The sequence below is a fragment of the Mobula hypostoma genome, chromosome 25 (assembly GCF_963921235.1).
Source record: "Mobula hypostoma chromosome 25, sMobHyp1.1, whole genome shotgun sequence".
NCBI lineage: Eukaryota > Metazoa > Chordata > Chondrichthyes > Myliobatiformes > Myliobatidae > Mobula > Mobula hypostoma.
This window is the reverse complement of record NC_086121.1, coordinates 11,607,555-11,630,522: the sequence shown is the minus strand read 5'-3', so window position 1 is coordinate 11,630,522 and position 22,968 is coordinate 11,607,555. Positions and strand designations below refer to the sequence as shown.

Below are 22,968 nucleotides of genomic sequence, written 5' to 3'. Positions count from 1 at the left end.
TGTGGACAGAAATAAACAGTCAATGCTACAAGGCCAAGCCACTTCCATTAGAACCAGAAGGATCTAGGCCCAAAACGTGACTGCTTATTCTTCTCCATGCTGCCTGACCTGTTGAGTTCCTCCAGCATTTTGTGTATGATACTCTGGACTTCCAGCATCTGCAGAATCTCTTGTGTTTAGGTTATTAATAGTGCAGTTTGAACTTTACCAGGAATTATTTATCAATTAAATGCAGAAGTATCATCATAAGATTAGTTCATCTTGTCAACCAGCTTACTGGAGTTTATAAGGACACTGCCAGCATTGGAGAACTTAAGCTATGAGGAGCTATTAACCAGAGTAGGGTTATTTTTGGATCCGAAGAAGCTAAGGGATAATTTAATTGAGATTTATAAAATTACAGCTGACCTAGATATGGATGGGAGAAAGGTCATTAATTAAGGTAATTTGTAAAAGGCCTAGAAAGGAGTTGAAGGAACATAGTTTCATCCAGTGATGGGTCTGGAACTTACCAGTTAAAATGGGCAGTGCAAGCAAAAAAACCTCTCATTACATTAACAAAGTGCACAGGGAAGTATTTCGTATGCTGTATCCCTAAGGATGAGGAACTGAGAAGTGAGATTGGATTAGAACATAAGCCAGCGCAATACAGGCCTTTCAGCTTATGATGTTGTGGTGACCTTTTAACCTACTCCAAGATCAATCCAACCTTTCCCTCTCATACTGCCCTCCATTTGGTATGCCAGCAGTTATATTCCACTGAGAGTTTGAGGTAATTTGATACAGAACCAAAGACTCCAGCAAATTTCTACAGATGTACTGTGGCAAGCATTCTGACTAGTTGCAGTACTGCCTGGAACGAAGGATCCAATGCACAGGATCAGCTCCATAACGGGCACCAGCCTCCCCACTATCGAGGACATTTTCAAAAGGTAATGCCTCATGAAGGTGGCATCCATCATGAAGGACCCTCACCATCCAGTTCATGCTGTCTTCTCGTTACTACCATCAGAGAGAAGGTACAGCAGCCTGAAGACACACACTCCGCATTTTAAGAACAGCTTCTTCCCCTTTGCCATCAGATCTCTGAATGGTCCATGACCCCATGAATATTACCTCACTATTTGCTCTCTTTTTGCAGTATTCTTATATACTCTTATTGCAATTTTTAGCAGTTTTTTTAAATGTATTGCACTGTAGTGTTGCCACAAAACAGCAAATTTCATGACATAATATTAAAGCTGATTCTGATTGTAACTTTTCTTTCATTGGCTAGGACTTTTCCCAAAGGCATGGATTTCTGCATTATAAAATTCCTACTATTTTGTGATTAGTCTTGACACACTACAGGTAATGTATATCTTCCCAGAAAATGGTGCTCAAGAAAAGACAGCCTGCCAAATAATTGACCCCTACCTGACGCAAAATCATGCGAAGAAAATTACCCTGGTGCATTTACGAGCTATGGTACCCTTGTTCGTCACTGTAACAAAACCTTAATTGGGTAACAATTAATGTCAGCATTAAATTAAATAAGTAATCACCAGCAATTATATGTTTGATTCCATAAAAAAAACACTATTGGCAGGAATTCATCTTTGATGTAAAAAAAAATTGCAGGTCCAATTTTAAGTCAGACAACCATGTACTTTTTAAAACAATAATATTCAAATACTGTATATCTGGATTTAAAACTCAAAATGCTACAAATACAGATTCAATCGACCAGTGTATCATCATCCAAAGGCTGTAAAGACTGTGATATATATCCATTGTTGGAACCACAAGCTGGAGTTTGTGAAAGATTAGCTGTATTTGTCACATGTATATCGAAACATCAAAACACAAGTAAAATGTGTTTTTTTTTGTCAATGACCTACACAGTTTGAAGACTGTGCTGGGGCAGCCCACAAGTGTTGCCATATATACTTGCAGCTCGAATACAGCACGCCTCAACACACTAACTCTAACCCAAAACTCATTGGAATGTGGGAGCAAACCAGAGCACCCGGAAAAAAAAACATGCAGTCACGTGGAAAGTGAACAAAACCCCTACAGACAGTGGCGGGAATCTTCATCCAGAGAGTGTTGAATCTATGGAATTCATTGCCACAGGTGGCTATGGAGGCCAAGTCAACGGGTATACTTAAGGCAGAGGTTGATGGATAAGTCAGGGCATGAAGGGATACAGGGAGAAGGCAGGAGATTGATGCTGAGAGGAAAATGGAACAACCATGATGAAATGGCGGAGTAGACTCAATGGGCCAAATGGCTTAATTCGGTTTCTATATTTTATGGTCCTATGGAATCAAATTCTGATTGGTGATTGCCAGAGCTGTAAAGTGATTGTGTTAACCACTACACTACTGTGTCACTCTTGTAAAACGTAATTGGCTTGTTCAATAGATTAGCCATGATGTATAAACTTTGTGTCTTGGTCTCAAATCACAGCAAAAGAAGTCTCTTTTGACTATTGGCTGAAAGGATCAGACATGAAGTACATTGGTTCCAAATTGCTCCAACTGGCAGCCTAAAACTGAACCGGACAGTGCAGCTGATTTTCTGTGCCTGCGTCTTGGGTACTATGTTACGGTGGAAGGCTGTCACACCACAATGGTATAACAAACAAGGCCATTCTGCCCACGGTCTGTGCAATGATGTGAACATAAAAGCAAATGGAAGATAAGCAAACTCTATGTAGGGAAAAAAAAGATAAAACAAAATATGCAATTAAAAAATCAAAACAAAAAACGTTGGAAATACAGAGGTTAAGTGACATCTGGGGAGAGAACTACAGAATTAACTTTATAGGTGAGTTCTTTAAGGTAATGAATGGAAAGCTTTGGGCTTTTTCTTTGCAATACGCCGTGCCTGCGTATGTCCAATATTTTTCTTACTACAATTTCTACAAGTCTAGCAAAATGCTGGATAAAATTAAGACTTGAGAATGGCCTATTTCAATGTGACTGATTAGTTTGAAAATTCAATCACAAATCAAACTAAACAATGTAGGAACATTGAAATGGAGTAAAACATGGTTCTTACACAGTATCGGGGTAATCAGCACTGTAGTCTGTGCTTCAGATGCCTGCCAAAGACCACCCTCTAATGCAACCATATGCCATATCTGTCTTCTCAAGCAATTATCCTTATGGCCATTCTGAACAAGGCAGTCAATTTCAGTACCCACTTGTGAGCAGTTCAGTATTGCAACAGCCACAAGTAACCATCTTTGGTTGACTCTAAAAAAATGGTACTTGATAAAACAGCAGTTCGGGTAAAACAAAAGTATGCACTGTGCCAACTAGAACTCCTGATGTATTTTGTTAATCCACAGTATAATAGCCAGGACCAACAGGCTGAGAGACAGCTTCTTCCACCAGGCCATCCGACAACCCTCCATTTGGTATGCTATCAGACTGATGAACACGCTGACTTGAGTGTACTCTATATTACATCGACTATTTATAATAAATTATTATAAATTATTCTGATTGCACATTGCATATTTAGATGGCGACGTAACATAAAAATTTCAACTGATGACTGAAATATCTAATCCACTTTCAAATTGATTCTCAAATCCCTTGATTCGCTTAACATCCAAAAATCTATCAATCTTGGCCATAAATAACAGAACATTACCATCCCTTGAGGTTGAAAATTCCAAAGAGCCACAGCCCACTAAAAAGTAAATATACCTTATGTCTCAATATTAAATGACCACCCACTTATCCTGAAAACACGTCTGAGAACTGGACACTTCATCCTGAGCAAACAGCTCCCTGGTATCAATCCTTCTAAGAGCCCTATGTGTGTCAATGTGATCATCTACAAGTCTTCGAAGCTCTAGTGAGCATAGGCCAACCTTATTTGATGACTCCTCACAGGATGAATTCCTCATGCCAGGAATCAACAGAATGCATTTGCACTTCATGAACTAGAGGAAAATTATCTTTCCTTAGGGCAAAACTGCACTCAGACTTTCCTTCTTCTTCCTTTTGCACCTATCACATCCCAGCTTCTCACTTCATCCTCTCTCCCCCAATCACCTAACTCCACCTCACGTAGCTCCACCTATCAGTGCCCAGCTTCTCACTTCATCCGTCCTCCCCCAATCACCCAGTTTCCCCCTCACCTAGCTCCACCTATCACCTTTTAGCTCCCCCACCTTTTTCTTCTGGTTTCTTTCCCCCTTCCTTTCCAGACCTGATGAAGGGTCTCAGCCTGAAGTGTTGATCTATTCTTTCCATAGCTGCCATCTGAGCTGCTGAGTTCCTCCACCTTTTTGTGTGTGTAACTCTGGATTTCCAGCAACTACATCATCTCTTGCGTTTGAGTGTGTTACTCAGACTATTTGCTCTGACTCACATTCAGAAGGTGAGCATTTAACAGGTGACCACAGCCCACAAAAAGAATGGAACTCTTGGCAGCAGGAAGGGAAGGAAGAAAATCTGGTGTCAGAGAAGAAAAGGAAGAATGAAAAACCAGGTCAGTTCCTACTGTGCACCTTGAATCTCCCACAACTTGTACGACTGCTAGGATTCTTACCCCGGTCTTTTTGTCACATCTTTCTGTCCGGATTAAAGGCTTGGAAATGAAAAATCAAAGGCACTGGTATGAATGCCTGCTAGCAAAGAACCACTTGTTAAAACTCTAGGGCTCTGCACCAACAAAGAAAAGCTCAGAGAACCCTTTAAAATCCCTGAAAAACAATAATAATTTCAGTACAATATCCAGAACAGAGAATCTTGTTTATGGGAGTGCCTGTGGGTGACTACAGCAGCCAGTCATTCAAGAGCATTAGATATAAATGCTAATTCCCTCCACCATTTCCAGCACCTCAGTGCCCTGATGCAAAATGAATAAAGAGCAAGTAACAAAGCACTATACGAGGATAAACTGAAGCCGAATTATTTCAAACACTGCACAAAAGCAGCAGCAAATAAATTCTGTTATCAGCAAGAACTCAGAGCAGCACAGAGAAGCTGTTCAGCAAGCAAACAGTGCGGGACTGAAAAAGATAAGCTCTTTTTTTGCAAAAGAAATGAAAAGAAAACAAATAGTTTGGTATTCAGTAAACACATTCCAAGCGATAAACGGGGAATGTGCATTAATTTACTATTGCAATTCCTAATCTGCGGAGTAAAGCTTTACACTTTTCTGTGGCTATTATCCAGTGTATATTTAATATTTCAGTTATATTTGAGTAATCTTGTATTTCTATATTGATTGATTAAGCATTCTTGTTCTTTCAATAATTCATTGTGGTTTATAGGTACAAATACGTGAACTGCATGCATCATCACACTACCAAGTGATACATGTACGCCCCATTTAAAGACGAAGTTACACCTATATTTCAGAGCCCATGTCTTTCTTCAAATTAGATTAATATTTTAAAGTTACAAGACATAGCTCTAACCATTTTCAAATTAACATATTACCCTTTGTCCTGCAGTGCCCACTGTTCATAAAGGAACGAGGGAACTTAGGTTGAGGCCTAGTGGATGTGGTGGGCAAGGGTGCCTTGTCCAAGGCCATCATCTTTGTGCATGACTGTACATTATGTAATGCTCAGGAACTCATTATATTTGAAAAGAGACATTTAAATGCATTATTAAAACAATCTTGGCAGCCAAGATTATTTTAATAATGCTTTTAAATGTCCTCTTACAAATAGAAAACCTCTGTTGGTTGACCTTTCATTTGCCCTCTCAAGTCAAATTCAGTCTAAACCTTTAACAATTATCACTCAAACAGAATAAAAATCATTCAGTTACCACCCCAATGCAGCCCACACACACGAAAAAGAAAACTCACCTGAAATTCCAGTCATCAGATAATGATAGCAATTTAACGGTATTAAAAAGTTAGTTAACTTATTATTTCAGTGTACTTCTGAGATGCACTATAAGATCAATTTTTGAAAGAAACTCAATGTTACATTCAATGTTTCACTGTGCAGAATAACTTCTGAGGCAGAGAATCGCTGCTGGAGGGGAAACATTCTAAAAATTAACTTAGAAGACAAAATAGTATAGCATTGTACAGGACCATCAGCCCACAATGTTGTGCCAACTTTCTAACACCAATCTAACTCTTACATAGCCCTCCATTTTTCTATCATCTGTGTGCTTAGCTAAGAGTTTCTTAAATGTCCTTAACAAGTCTGCCTCTACTAGTACCAGACTTTTCAGAGGTGAAATTAGTAACATTACAATATGTAGGAAGTACTAGTAAAGTGGAAGTCTCTTGTGCAAATTAATTACATTTCAGTCATAGATTTTAACCTAGACTGACAGATTTTGGCTAACCACAGGTGTGATGGGATGTGAGGAAAATAAAAACAGATGAAGTTAGACACCAATCTCATTGAAATAAAGAACATAGACTTGGGACATAATATCTCCTCCTGATTCTATACTGTGATTTCCATTTAATTGGGAAATAGCAGGACCAGTACATTTTAGCCCAATTAAAAAGCTGCTCCATTTAGCCAAATGTTCATGGAAATAGTTTTTTTTTAAAAAGGTATAAAAAGACATATTACCATTTAACTGTGTTACAATTTATGTATTTAAATGAACTACAGAACAAATTAGAACCCTACAATACTACTACAGTACTATAAAACTGGGTATTAGTTCCTCATAGTTAGCGATGGAGGAATTCATCCAGTGTGTGCTGCCATGTTCTTTTAATTGGCGGAAATGAAGTCAAAGTTAAAAAACAAAATTATCAAAAAGAATTCACTGCTTTTTGAATCAGTGTCTCTCAGCACTAATAGATAACATAACACATGAACGTGCAACTGCTCTATTTAAAATCTGCTTGCTCGAAGCACAATCTAGTGCATGCGACTGACACCAGTTAGAAACTGTTCAGCATCAGTATCCTGTCCCAATTAAGTGGTATAGTATCCCCAATAAATGAAGGGAATCCCAGCTATCTTCTCAATTAGTTTTTGTTCTTTAAGAGTTGTCCTAAATAAGCAACTACCCCAATTAACCGTTGGCCCAATTAACCAGAATTCACTGTGTTTTAAAGAACAGGTTAATTGTCTACACAATTCAGATTTTCATAGCTTAATCTCTAAGATTCATAAACAGCAATACAGACAAGGTAACTAATTCAAAAACTTCAGTCCTTTGGTATAATATCAGCAATACATCCATAATATGCTTTTTCACTCTTAGAATGTAGAAATACAGAATCCTTAATCTTGGAAATAAAATATACAATTCATAGTTCCAGTAATGCTTTTTAAATTATAAATAGAGGCAGCAGACTAATGTAAGTCATATGAGAAATCTACACAATATTCAAATCACACTCCTGTAAAGAATAGTTACAACACAAGAGACCATTTCATCCTGTCATTTAAGTGTAGACTAAACTCCGGCATTATCCAATGCCCTGCGGGGTGTGGCATTTCAAATGTTCATTCACAATGTTATTTTAAGCGCAGTGGAGATTTTTCTTCTATTGCCTTTTCAGTGAATGAACACTGACCCTTCCTAGCCTTTATGTGAAAATAAATTCAACTAAACTTTCCACTAATCCTTCTCCCAATTATTTTAAATCTGTATCTTCTGGTTATGTACCACATTTGGACAAATAGATACTTCCTTTCCTGTTATCTGGAGACCACATTTAAATCTCCCTTCAGTTCCACCCCTCGAAAGAATTCCAGCCCTACCAATCTATTCCCTGAGTTAAAATTCTGTATCTAACATGGTCTCTGTTGGTCAGCTCAGCAAAATAATTCTTCTCACAAATTTAATCGCTTTTCCATCAGTATTGCAATCTTTCACCCACCTTTATATCCCTCTCCAGGTCTCAAAATCCTGTAACTGGGAATGTTGAGCTGCCATTCCTGTCCTTTTTTAAACCAGATTCCAATAATAATTTAGAATGTCATACCTTCAACAGTTTATCTGCACCTGAACTTGTCTACTTTATTCACTTAACTCCTTTCATTGTGCACATCAATGGGCACTGCCAGAATCCTCTGTTGTCCATTTTTCTAGCCACTGCTTCCTCTACCTTCTGCACTAATCCACTTTATTCATCAATGCCCTACCTTCCACTCTAACTCTGCATCGCTATCTGCACTCAGGCAATATCCTTGCCAAGGTGCACAATATAAAAGACATAAATTGCAAGGGATATTGTGGAAATATACAGTATCTGTAACCCTTAAGTTTTTATGATTTTATAACTTTTGTAAAAGGTAACATGACAAAATGGAACCTGTGTGACCCCAGAGTGCTTTGCTGATTTGTTGAAGTGCTTAGCTTGCAAGCGGAGTGTGTTTACATCAGAATGTATGTTTATGGCAGGTAGTGTTTTGACAACAGAGAAAAACAGGACACAGTTGTTATAGGGGAAGAAGCCTCGAAGGACAAATGGACTGATTTTAAAAAAAACAATGCACGGATCCAGATAAGGAAGGAAGGAAGCCTATTATGGGATGAAACAATCTCAAAGACATGAAGTTGATGAATTACTGATCTCTGTAAAAGTATAAAAATGGTTTGTTCTAAGCTGTAAGATTGAAGCTACCTTCCAATGAATTAACACATGGAGGTAGACTTTCCCTTGCAAGTAATTATCGCACATTGACTTTGATCCAATCTGAATTTGTTGCACTTTGTCATTGCATATTAGAAGACCTAGCTGAACAGTACACCACAGTATATAAATTACAGAAGTAATCCACAATGCTAGCTGTAAATCTTAAATAAAAGCAGAAATAATCAGCAGGTTAGGCTTCATCTACAAGGAAGGAAGCAAAGGTAACAGGTAAAGTCAGTTCGGTCTGAAATGCTGGCAAGTTCACTCCCTTGAGAGGTTGCCTGACCCAATAAGTATTTCCAGCATTTGGTGAAGTTACTTTTAAAGATGGCTTTACTCTTAACTGTCCTGAATGCTTCAGAGAAGTTTAATGAAATCCTGTACGGCACTCCACAGATATATAGAATTTAGTTGAAAACATGTACCCTCAGGCCTCCTGAATCTTTTCAGCAAATGGTTACCATAGTAACAGGCAAAATTCTCCTTAGTAACAAGATAAAAGATACAGCAGGGAGCCAAAAAGCTGCAACAAAATGCAAATTTGCACTGCAAGAAATTGTTTAGATGGTGGGCAATATTTAACAACAAAAACAGAAATCAAAAACAGATTGCATCAATTACAAAATTACATTAAGATTCTCTAATGTAGAAATACAGATAACCCCTGCATTATGGTTGTTCAGCTAATGATAATTTGCCCTTATAGAATTCACAAAACATGACCCGAAAATTAAGATACAGAATAAAATTTGTGCTCTTGGAATTAACATGAAAAAAAAGCAAATAAGGCAACAGAATTTACAGTGTTTCAACTTGCATTTCTTGACACACATGTAAATAACATGCTTAGCATTAGAGCAATCATGATATGGCCTGTTTTCGAGGAATATAACATTATAATGCAGCAGTTGCCTGTATATCATTCATCTGTGACAAGGATCATAGTGCACAGCAGATTATGCTGGAAATCCAGAGTAACACACACAAAATGCCAGAGGAATTCAGGTTAGGCAGTACCAATAAAGAGGAATGAACAGTCGATGTTTCAGGCCAAGACACTTCATTGGTGGGGCTGGAAAGGAAGGGAGAATAAGAAGGTGGGGTGAGGGGAAGGAGTACAAGCTGGCAGGTGGCAGGTGAAACCAGGGAAGGGGAAGATAGGTGGGTGGGGAATAGGAGATGTTGAGAAGCTGGGGGGTGATCGGTGGAAAAAGTAAAGGGCTAAAGAAGGAGGAATCTGATAGGAGAGGAGAGTGGACCACGGAAGAAAGGAGGGGGGAGGCGATGGGCAGATGAAGAGAAGGGATAAGAGGGCAGCCATAAGGGGAAATAGAAAAACATAGAAGGAGTGTTGAGGTGTCGCTCCTCCAACTTCAGTTTATCCTCATCGTGGAGTAGAGGAGACTGTGGAGTGACATGGCGGAATGAGAATGGGGAGTGGAATTAAAATGGATGGCCACCAGGAAATCCTGCCTGTTGTGGATGGAGTGAAGGTGCTTGAAAAAGCAGTCCCCAATCTACATTTAAAAGTTGCTGGTGAACGCAGCAGGCCAGGCAGCATCTCTAGGAAGAGGTGCAGTCGACGTTTCAGGCCGAGACCCTTTGTCAGGACTAACTGAAGGAAGAGTGAGTAAGAGATTTGAAAGTGGGAGGGGGAGGGGGAGATCCAAAATGACAGGAGAAGACAGGAGGGGAAGGGATGGAGCCAAGAGCTGGACAGGTGATTGGCAAAGGGGATATGAGAGGATCATGGGACAGGAGGCCTAGGGAGAAAGAAAAGGGGGAGGCGGGGAAAAAAGCCCAGAGGATGGGCAAGGGGTATAATGAGAACATTAGTATACATTATAGTGAGAACATTACAGTGCATGAACATTGACTTCTCTAACTTCCGCTAATGCCCCACCTCCCCCTCATACTCCAGCCATTATTTATTTATATACACACATTCTTTTTCTCTCTCTCCTTTTTCTCCCTCTGTCCCTCTCACTACACCCCTTGCCCATCCTCTGGGTATCCCCCCTCCCCCTTTTCTTTCTCCCTGGGCCTCCTGTCCCATGATCCTCTCGTATCCCTTTTGCCAATCACCTGTCCAGCTCTTGGCTCCATCCCACCCCCTCCTGTCTTCTCCTATCATTTCGGATCCCCCCCTCTCCCTCCCACTTTCAAATCTCTTACTAGCTCTTCTTTCAGTTAGTCTCGGCCCAAAATGTCGACTATACCTCTTCCTAGAGATGCTGCCTGGCCTGCTGCGTTCACCAGCAACTCTTATGTGTGTTGCTTGAAATTCCAGCATCTGCAGATTTCCTCGTGTTTGCCCAATCTACATTGTAAGCATAATTCACAATCATAGTGCACAAGCTTCTTCTCACTTTATTGGAGTTCACCCTGCCACTAGCTCTCTATTCCTTTCTCTCATGTATCAACTTTTGGTGCCTATAAAAAGTATTCACCCCCACCCCACCCCCCAGAAGTTTTCATGTTTTATTGTTTTACAACATTGAATCATGGATTTAATTTGGCATTTTTGACACTGGTCAACAGAAAAGACATGTCAACATGAAAACAAATTTCTACAAATCGGTCTAAATTTATTACAATTATTAAACACAAAATAAATGATTGCATAATCACTCACCCCCTTCAAGCCAGTATTTAGTAGATATATTTCTGGCAGCAATTACAGCCTTGAGTCTGTGTGAATATGCCTCTATCAGCTTTGCACATCTGGACACTACAATTTTTCCCCATTCTTCTTTACAAAACTGCTCAAGCTCTGTCACCTTCAATGGGGATCATGAGTGAACAGCCCTTTTCAAGTCCAACCACAAATTCTCAATGAAATTGAGATCTGGGCTCTGACTTGGCCACTCCAGGACATTACAGTAACTTTGTTGTTTTTAAGCCATTCCTGACTAGCTTTGGCTTTATGCTTGGGGCCATTGTCTTCTTGGAAACAAATCTTCTCCCAAGTCGCAGTTCTCTTGCATCAGGTTTTCCTCCAGGATTTTCCTGTAGTTTGCTGCATTCATTTTACCCTCTTCCTTCACAAGCCTTCCAGGGCCTGCTGCAGTGAAGTACCCCACAGCATGATGCAGCCACCAACATGGTAGGGATGGTGAGCTTTTGATGACGTGTGGTGTTTGGCTTATGCAAAACATAGCATTTAGTCTAATGGCCAAAAGCTCAATTTTGTTTTCATCAGACCATAGAACCATCTTCCAGCTCACTTCAGTCTACAATTTGCCTTCTGGCAAACTCTAGCCGAGATTCCATGGGAGTTTTTTCAACAGTGGCTTTCTCTTTGCCACTCTCCCATAAAGCTGTGAAGCACCCGGGCAACAGTTGTTGTATGCACAGTCTCTCCCATCTCAGCAACTTAAGTTTGTAACTCCTGCAGAGCTGTCGTAGGTCTCTTGGTGGCCTCTCTCACCAGTCCCCTTCTTGCACGGCCATTCAGTTTTTGAGGATGGCCTGCTCTAGGCAAACTTACAGCTGTGCCATATTCTTTCCATTTCTTGATAATTGACTTAACTGTACTCCAAGGGATAGTCAGTGACTTGTAAGACTTCTTGTATCCATTTCCTGATTTGTGCTTTTCAATAAGTTTTTTGTGGAGTTGCTTGGAGTGTTCTTTTGTGTTCATGGTGCATTTTTACCCGGATACTGACTCACCAGCAGGTTGGACCTTTGAGATACAAGTGTATTTTTACTACAGTCAATTGACTATACACAAGTCTTCAAAAACAGATCTCTATGTAACTAATTATGTGACTTCTAAAACCAACTGGCTGCACCAGTGATGATTTGGTATGTCATATTAAAGGGGTGAATACTTATGCAGTCAATTATTTTGTGTTTTATGTTTGTCATTAATTTAGATCACTTTGTAGAGATCTGTTTTCACTTTGACACGAAAGAGTCTTTTTCTGTTGATCAGTGTCAAAAAAAGCCAAATTAAATCCACTGTGATTCAATGTTGTAAAACAACAAAACGTTGAAAATCCCAAAGGGGCGAATACTTTTTATAGACACTGCAAGTTCAGTCATGCTATTCCCCTTTATTCAAGATCCTTTCAGACTGAGAATGACTTGCTTCTATTTCTGTTTTGTGGGTTCATCAATCACTTCAGATGAGCCAGTAGATACTCGACAGAACAGAAGAGTGGGTGAAGTAGAGAACTTCTCCCACCAGTTACACTAGTCTTATGTGTTCAGCCAACAATTGAATTTGAGTGTCTCAAATGTTCCTTCTCCACCTTGGGCATCATGGGCCAAATATTACCAGGATTCAGTGTGTATGTTTCATTTGTTCAAGGAGGCTTTTAAAGCTTCAATCTTTTCCTCTTTGCCCAGGTCCTGACTTGGATTAAAGTGTGTGTTTCAGGAATCTGGCATGTGAAAGATGTAGTCTGGCCAACTATTCTTTTGGGTAGTGAGATTCATGTTCTACCCATTCCTTGGATAAAGAATTTGGCTTTGCTAAAGAGTGACTTATGACCTTGATTTTGGTGATAGATATGTGTGATTACGTTTAAATATTTAGATTCTACAGATAGGCTTGAGATTCATCAGTTTCTGAAACTAGAACAGACAAGTTAAGGTTTCCAAAATAAAGGGTCTCGACACACAGCAAGAGTCTGGCAGATGCTGTCGATCTGCTGTTTACACCAGCATCTGGAGCCTTTAAAGAAGAAATCAAGTTTTACACTAAAGCTCTGTTGCTGTCAGAACGCCACATTATTCACCCTCTCCAGCTCTTGTTAACATGCTCGAGCAGTTCAATGTGTGTCCTGTATGAATAAGGAATAGTCAGGCTGTGGGTCTAGCTATTCAAGGCCTGTGCTGGTCAGCCATACTACTGGTAATGAAACCCAGAGAGACACACAACCTGACTATTAAACAATACCAAGATCTTTACGTCATCAGGTAAGATCCACACTGCTCTGTATCATTGCAGAACCATCAATATTCTTTATTTGGATAGTGAGTTTTGTCAAAAACCCTCTCCATTCTTACTGCTTGTTCATTCCCCATTACAGTATCTCGTAGTAGTACTTCCTTAGTTAATCTTCTTTTGCCTGTAAATATTCTCATTGACCTGGGCTATTCAATGCATTTTGTATCCTCCTAAAATTCACGTGAGGAAAATAAATTTTCCCTTCTAGTTCTATTTCAACATCTATGCTATAAAAATATTTTTTAAAAAACAGAAAATGCTGGAAACATGAAGCAGGTCAGGCATTTCCCTCTGACACAGAAACAGAGTTAACATTTCAGGTCCGTGACCTGTCATCGAAACATTTCTTCTCTGTTAAAAATTCAGTCAAATCCTTTTAAAATATATTAGATCATTTACTCAACTTTTTCTCTGCAAAAACCAAAAAGATTGGAAAGTACTATAAACGTAATCAATGAAAAAAGTATTTTTCCAAAAAAAACGTACATTTAGAAAAATTAAAAGTTGCGAATAGACAACATGGACCCTCCAACCTAATATGCCATTCAATAATGTACTGGTTGACTCTGTACTTTAAACTAATTTCTCACCAATTCCTCTACTCCCAATCCCTTCACTGATTGAAATCTATTGATCTAATTCTTGAGCTCCTGGGACAAAGAACCCGAGGATTAAGAGCAAATTTATCAATATGGAGGAGAACCAAATTTAAAACTAGCAAGGTACCTTTACACTTAAACCAAATGATGTCAAGCCAATACATTTTGGCCATCACTATTCAATGTAGAAAGGTAAAACATGTGCAAGTTGATTAGCCTGACATCAATTGTCGGGTGCTAAAATCTGTTTTTAAGGAATTAGTAATAGGTAGGCAGCTGTCAATCCCAGAGGATGATGGGCTTGTGCCTCTGGTGGACTGTGTCCTCTCCAGGGTGCAAGCCTGGGCGGGAAGATTTGAAGAACCGGCTGTTGCCCATGCAGCAAGGTCCCCCTCTCCACATCACTGATGCAGTCCAAGGGAAGGGCATGCGCAATACAGCTTGGCACCTGTGTCATCACAGAGGTTGCTAGAGTGAAGTTGTAAACAACATCAAACTGCCTCAGGGACCCCAGCTCCAGATTTCTTCCATGGGGTTTACTTGGCCTTTCCCATGCGTGGGTATGGCTGCAAGGCAGCGGAGGTTTAAAGTCAAGAGTTTTCTTTCTCCGAATTAGTAATAGAACACTTACGTAGAGGTTTATCAAGTCACGAGGGGCCTAGATTGAATAGATAGTCTTACTCCCAGGGTTGGGAGTCTAAAACTAGAGGGGAAAGATTTAAAGAGGTCCTTTATTGGACACAGGGTGGTCCACATATGGAATGAGCTACCAAAAGTGGTAGAGGTGGGTACAGCAACATTTAAAAATCACTTGGACAGGTACATGTATAGGAAAGGTTTAGAGGGATATAGGCCAAAGACAGGAAAATGGGAATAGTAGCAGATGGGCACCTTCATTGGCACTAACCAGTTTGGCCAAAGTCCCTAATTCCGAACTGCATGACTCTTAATAATGACATTAAATACCAAATACATGATGCAAGCAAATGGAACAAAGAGGAATGAAAAGAAACTTACTTGGGATATTAAGATCAACACACAAATGTTTTTAATAATTTTATGGTGGTTGGAAGCAATGCAGTTCACTGAAAACAAGTAGTGATGCTCTTGTAAATGGACATATATGTCGAATGGTTACTTCACATCAGTATTTACACTTGAGACAGATGATATCTTTAAACCAGCAGCCTCCATTCATTTTAAATGTATTGAAGCCATTGAAATAACAAGACAGGAAAATCTAGGTTGCATTATCTGTCAAACAGATAATATCTTTGTTACTGGGGAGATTCTGAATAACCATGATATATTTATCAGAATGACATGCTTGCAACACAATAAAAGTTTATTTATGAAATAAACACAAAAGCTTTGCTAAACACTTCAGCCCTTTACAGCTAAATGACATTTACAGGAGCTTCTCAGCAGCCCGAGCAAGAAACAAATCAGGACTGGTTACCCGGGCAGCTTTTCACCACACCTACCCATTGGTCACCTGCTCTGCTGACTGTGATCAGCTGCAAAATTTAACAAAATCTAACCTTACACCTTTTTGCTCCATTAGACCTATTTGTGCATTAAGCTGGTTCCCTGATAAGTTATTATATTATATAAGTACCGTGAGATAAGGAAGTCTGACCATGATATTCATGCCCATATAGAACATAGAACCCTAGAGCACAGTAAAGGCCCTTTGGCCCACAATGTTGTGTCAACTTCTAACCTACTCTACGAAAAGCCTAACACTTCGCTCCCACACAGCCCTCCTTTTCTCTCTCATCCATGTGCTTGAGTTCCTGATTTATATTTGGTGGGAACATCGCTGGGAAATCAGAAGGATGCAAGCAGACAAAACCAATAGCAGCCTCCATGTTGCCGTTTTTAAAATGGGAAGGAAATTTTCAAGAAAAAAATATTACAATGCCGTCTTCACCATCACAATAATGCTGGGGACATTGGAAATCTTGTACACAGCAAGAATTATAGATGATACATCAAATAATGTATTTTGGTCACTTCCTTAGCATTTTGTTATTGACTATATTTTGGCAAACACGTGTATACTCAGCAAAAAAGAAGTGATTACTGGATTTTGTCAATTCAATTGAGCAAACAGAAAGCATCACAACATTTTTTAATGTGAAGTGTCCCCTTTTAAAGGCACTCTTTATACTGAATAATATTTCATTTATTAGGCAGTCCTTTCAGTTTATTTCTTAACAGATCACCAATAAGAAAGGTCCTCATCAGGGCTTCCTGATCAGCCTATCACGTCATCATGAAAGATCACTTTCAAAGACAGTTCAGATTTTTTGGAAAAAGTAGAAAGTGACAGAACTGTGACAGAACTTCAAATGTTGGACTTCAAACAAAAGGGCAGGGTGTTTTGTTCGTAATCCTGTTTTAATTGTCTATTAATTATAGATGAAATAATAAAAATGCTGAGGCCATCGTACGCTTGTCGTGTTGTATCCACCTTAGTGCGAGCTGGAATCATTTCTGGAAGAACTCTTGTTTGAACTCCCAAAACTAAGAAAAAGGTGTTTGATGAGTACGTTACCTCCAAAGATGGGAATTAGAGGGAACCATAAAATGTTTCTTCTCAATCCACTCCAAAGAATGCACACTATTACAAACAATACAACTATAATGTGTTCTTCATTGTATTTAGTTTGGAGCCGAGCCAAGACAATATAGTTCTGTTTGTGGCCGGCTTTTCCTAAGTGCAGACACTCTTGGGAGTAAATGTCCTCATGATTATTTGCAACTTGATGTTGAACCAATAATATTAAAACCTGCTAAGCTGTCAGAATTAGAGGATTAAAGGAACATGCATTGACATTCATAATACATCTATTAATTCGGTTGCATGCAATGAGAAGCTGAGAAAACGTCAAATTCCAGGCACGAACAGCTGCACAGATGACCAGAAAACTGAAAAATATAATGTTTAAATGCAAAAGACATTTATTTGCCTTTATTTCATTTGATAAGAAGTCCATCTGACAGTAGAGGAAAGGACAAAACAAGTAATGGCTAAGTGACATTAGGGATTTAGGGACCTTAAAAGTCCTATGGTAGGGTGAATAAGGGAGTCTGAAAGAGGTTGTGGAGTTCCTCTTCCAGCATTTGAATAGGCTAGAACAGGAATAAATAGCACAATGAAAATGTAGGGGTTCATTCTCCTTACCTGTCTATCACCTCCTTGTGATGTCCCTCTTCTTTTCCTTTATCCCACTGTCCACTCTCCTCTCCCATCAGATTTCCTCTTCTTCAGCCACTTACCTTTTCACCTATCATCTCCCAGCTTCTCACTTCATCCCCTCCCTTCCCCCGCCACACTCACCTTCCCCTTAACCTAACTTCTCACTTATAGCATTCCCCTCCCCCCACCTTCTTATTCTGGCTTCCTTCCCCTTTTCTTTCCAGTCCTAATGAAGGGGTCTTGGCCCAAAACGTCAACTCTTTATTCCTTTCCACAGATGCTGCCTGATCTGCCGAGTACATCCAGCATTTTGTGTGTGTATTGCTCTGCACTTCCAGCATCTGCAGAATCGCTTGTGTTCATTGAGGATAACACCACTGAGATTCAGCAACACATGTGAAAGGCTGGAGGATCTCAGTAAGTCAGGCAGCATCTACGGAGAGGAGTATATAATCTTTGTTTCAGCCTGAGGCCCTTCTGCAGAATCTCTTGTGCCTAAGCTTTGAAATTCAAGTTTATAGAAGCATCAATAAAGTAAGGAGAGAAGTGCTTCTAATTTAAAGAGGAAGGCTATAGATGTATTTTATACTCAAAGAAAATGTTACCCTTGACAATTTAGATGTACACTTAACTGTCAATTTTGCTCCTTACAAAGGATCCCTCAAGCCAAGCCTCTCACTATGTTTGACCACTGCAGTTGATTAATGCCTTGAAATATTACCTCGTGTTCCAGGGCTATTCTATTGGAACAACACAATGTCAGACCTGTCAGAGAGCCTTTGGGACCTCATTAGCCCTTTTTTAATAGATTGCACAGCACCATTCCTGGTCAATATCTCTTTAGGGACATTGAAGCTCCACAATAAAGGTCTCCTTGCCATTATCAAATTGATGGCATTTTTATATTGGTTATAATTCTCATGAGGCTAACACTTCCCTTTAGAAAATAGATATTACCTTCAGTAAAGAGTTCATAACTTTTAAAGATCTTTTTCTATGTGTTTTGAATTTATTGCTGTCTTTTAGCCACAAACACTACAATCACTGAAGATCATGTTCTGCATCTAATATAATAGATAAAGCAATTTTTATACAATACTGAGTTATTCCAAATTATTCCTTGGTTATTATGCACCCATTGATTTAATCAACATGCGTCAGCAACCTAGTTCTGTCAGCGGTGATGACAAGTACCCAAAGAAGCAATTCAACAGAGAGATCAGCAGCTCATGATACTGTCCAATAGACCCTTGGAAATTAATAGGCCTGATTTTTCTATGTTTCCATAAAGGGGAAAATACAAGTCTACACTAAGCTGTGGGAACTAATTCCCTGAGAAGAGCAGAGACTTATGTTGTCACTATATGTGGAAATAACTTGTTGCTCTGTCTTCATGATACATCTATTAGTAGTCATTTCAGTGAAGCACATTTTGTCATCTTGCCCACAAACATATAAAGCAATGTGCAAAATTTATAATGAAGTTTTCTTGTATCATCTTTCTGCTGGGTGTTCATGAATGATAACATTACTTACAGATCTCAATATATAGCTTATGAAACCTCACATAATTATGGGAGAGTTTGATTCTTTTCATCGTAGCTTATCCTTACTGTCCAAAAACACAAATGAGAATGACTCAAAGTTGCTGCATCCGTATACTTATGTCTATAACTATATCTAAATCATCTTGGTTTAGTCCACTTTTACAAGGGGGAAACTTCTCTGAGTTATACTTTATACTTTATTGTTGCCCAACAATTGGTACTAGAACGTACAATCATCACAGCGATATTTGATTCTGCGCTTCCCGTTCCCTGGATTACAAATATTAAATATTAAAAACAGTAAAAATTAGTAAATATAAAAATTTAAATTATAAATCATAAATAGAAAATAGAAAAATGGGAAGTAAGGTAGTGCAAAAAAACCGAAAGGCAGGTCCGGATATTTGGAAGGTACAGTCCAGATCCGGGTCAGGATCCGTTCAGCAGTCTTATCACAGATGGAAAGAAGCTGCTCCCAAATCAGGCCGTATGAGTCTTCAAGCTCCTGAGCCTTCTCCCAGAGGGAAGAGGGACGAAAAGTGTGTTGGCTGGGTGGGTCATGTCCCTGATTATCCTGGCAGCACTGCTCTGACAGTGTGCAGTGTAAAGTGAGTCCAAGGACGGAAGATTGGTTTGTGTGATGTGCTGCGCCATGTTCATGATCTTTTGCAGCTTCTTTCGGTCTTGGACAGGACAACTTCCATACCAGGTTGTGATGCACCCTAGAAGAATGCTTTCTACGGTGCATCTATAAAAATTAGTGAGGGTTTTAGGGGACAGGCCAAATTTCTTTCGTTTTCTCAGGAAGTAAAGGCGCTGGTGGGCCTTCTTGGCAGTGAACTCTGCTTGGTTGGACCAAGTCAGGTCATTTGTGATATTGACCCCGAGGAACTTAAAGCTTTTGACCTGTTCCACTTGCACACCACCGACGTAAATTGAGTTGTGCGGTCCACTACTCCTTCTGAAGTCAACAACCAATTCCTTCGTCTTGCTGACGTTGAGGGATAGGTTATTGTCTTCGCACCATGCCACCAGGTTCTTAATTTTCTCTCTGTACTCAAACTCATGACCCGAGATACAGCCTACAATTGTTGTATCATCAGCAAACTATATATTGAGTTCAGTGGAAACTTGGCTACACAATCATGGGTGTACAGTGAATACAGCAGGGGGCTGAGTACACAGCCTTGAGGGGCACCGGTGCTCAGAGTGATTGTAGAGGAGAGCTCGTCCCCTATTTTTACAGCCTGGGTCCTGTCTGTGAGGAAGTTGAAGATCCAGCTGCAGATCTGAGTGCTAAGGCCCAGGTTCCGGAGCTTAGGAATCAGTTTATTTGGAATGATGGTATTAAAGGCAGAGCTGTAGTCAATGAAAAGGAGCCTTACATACGCGTCTTTATTCTCCAGGTGTTCTAAGGAGGAATGTAGGGCCAGAGAGATGGCATCTGCTGTTGACCTGTTGCTCTGGTAGGCGGATTGCAAAGTGTCGAGGTTAACCAGTAGGCTGTGGTTGATGTGTGCCATAATCAATCTCTCGAAGCACTTCATAGCAATTGATGTCAGAGCCACAGGTCGATAGTCATTCAGGCATGCCACCTTGCTCTTCTTCGGCACTGGGATTATCGTTGTCTTAAAACATGAGGGAATCTTAGACTGAAGAAAGGAGCAGTTGAAGATGTCAGCAAATGCTCCAGCTAGCTCGCTTGCACAGGCCCGGAGAACCTGTCCTGGGACACCATCTGGACCCGTTGCCTTCCTTGGATTTATCTTCAGGAAGGCCCTTCTAATGTCCTCCTCGGTGACGATGAATCTTGATGCCACCAGGTCCGGTTCATCCGGAGGGAGCGGGACGCTCCTCTTCTGTTCGAATCTTACGTAGAATACGTTAAGTTCGTCAGGAAGAGAAGCACCACAGTTATTGATATTCCCAGCCTTTTCTTTGCGTCCAGTGATCTCATTTAGACCCTGCCATAGTCTACTGACATCCCTCTGGTCAGCCTGGGCTTCCAACTTGGCTCGATATTGCCTCTTGGTGCCCTTAATGGCTTTCCGGAGTTCACGCCTGGATTCCGTGTAGCGACTGGTATCCCCGGACCTAAAAGCCGCGGCTCTAGTTAAAAGGTAAATGTCCCAAGATTTTGTTCTCCAGATTAGACAATTCAATGTAAGACCAATAGATCATAAGACCATATGATATAGGAGCAGAACTAGGCAAATTGGCCCATTGAGTCTGCTCCACCAATTCATCATGGCTGATCCATTTTTCCTCTCGGTCCCAATCTCCCGCCTTCTCGCCATTTCCCTTCATGCCCTGACCAATCAAGAATTTATCAGCCTCTGCCTTAAATATAAAGACTTGGTCTCCTGTGGTAAAGAATTCCACAGATTCACTACTCTCCAGACAGGATGAGTGCGCCTAACTCGCAACCTGCTAGCCCACCTTGCCAAATGCTGCAATCTGTATTCAAAGCAACTGAGACTCATTACCATAATACATAAATATTCATATATCGTAGCATTTTATACAAACATTATAACTTTATCATAAAGTAGAGACACTGATATCCCTGCACCTTTGTCGCTGGTTGTACTGCTGGACTAAGTTCCAATGAATTAGAAATTTAGTAATTCTGTTCCTATATCTTACGGATATAGATCAAAGTCTTATGGTCTCACAGGAACAGAGTTAGGCCATTCAGCCTATTCCATCATGACAGCTGACTTATTTTCCCTCTCAACCCCATTTTCCTGCCCTCCCCCCAAAACCTTTGACACCCTTATTAATTAAGTGCCTATCAACCTTTAAGAATACCCACGACTTGGCCTTCACAGCCGGCTGTGTTAACGAATTCCACTGGTTCACCGTCTTCTGGCTAAAGAAATTCCTCCTCATTTCTGTTCTAAAGAGATGTCCTTCTATTCTGCAGCTGTGCCCTCTGGACCTAGACTCTCCCTTCAGAACAGAGATGAGGAGCATGTAATGTATGGATCTATTTCTTTTAGAGCAATGACCTCCCCCCCCCCCACCTTAACACTACATATTGATCTGTTGTCTGCACATGCGTTGTTGCCTATGCATGTGCGTTGTTCTCTCCCCCCCACCTCTCTCTGCAATGTGAATACATCAGTCAATGCCATCTCCCGCGTGAGGGCTTTTACTTAATTGATATGTAGTTGTGCACAAACACAACAGGGGAATTTCTTTATCCAGAGGGTGGTCAATCAGTGGAATTTTTTGTCACAGACTGCTGCGGAGGCCACTCGAAAGGGGTGTCCTTGTACTTTCAGGTTGTGCCCTCTGGTCCAAGACTTCCTACTATAGGAAAAATCCTCTCCACATCCATTCTGTCTAGACCTTTCAATATTCGATAGGTTTGAATGAGATCCTTGTCCCCTCATTCTTCTAAACTTCAGTGAGCACAGGTCCAGAGCCATTAAATGCTCCTCATACATTAACCCTTTCATTCCTGTCAACCTTCTCTGGATACTAATCAACAATAATAGATGGAGTATTACATTACCTCCTTGCACAAAATTGTGCAATGCACAGTCTGATGGACCCACAAGATGAATTAGACTAGATTGGCTGTAGCCCACTGTATATGGCTCTGTAATACAAGAAAGTAAAAGAAGCATATTAAGTCATTGTGACTGATACTGAACTACACCCACCAATGTATGATCATAACTAGACAAACTTGTCAATAAAGGTGGCTTCCAAATAACTCAACACAAATGACTCGTTTTCATAATATCAGATTTATGACTTGTCAATCAAATGCAATCTATGAAAAACAGAATCTATCTTCATTCACACTCATTCTTTGATTTACAAATTCAAATCTTTAAGTAAAAGTTCAGAAATTGAATTGGTTTGGCAAAAGGCACTCTGGGAATTTTGGTTGTTGTATTCTTATGCACAACAAGTTCAATATGATGAAAAATAGCTGTGTAAATTGAACACATACCTTAAAAATCATTGCCATTTCGAGGGGAGAACCAGCTTCCTCTCTATGGACTCTGTCTATACTTCTCACAGTCTCAGTAAAACATTCAGCACAACCAGAGACCCAGCCCACCA

The 22,968-nt window shown here is 40.1% G+C and overlaps 1 protein-coding gene across 3 annotated transcripts in view; it reads right to left on the bottom strand.

Moving 5' to 3' along the window:
• Window positions 1-22,968, bottom strand: part of acot7 (acyl-CoA thioesterase 7) — a 256,312-nt gene that overhangs the window by 130,461 nt on the left and 102,883 nt on the right. For all 3 annotated transcript variants that reach the window (XM_063033476.1, XM_063033477.1, XM_063033478.1), the window contains one exon: window positions 22,409-22,495. In XM_063033476.1, the coding sequence (XP_062889546.1) occupies window positions 22,409-22,495 (87 nt within the window). The remainder of the gene's footprint in view (window positions 1-22,408; window positions 22,496-22,968) is intronic.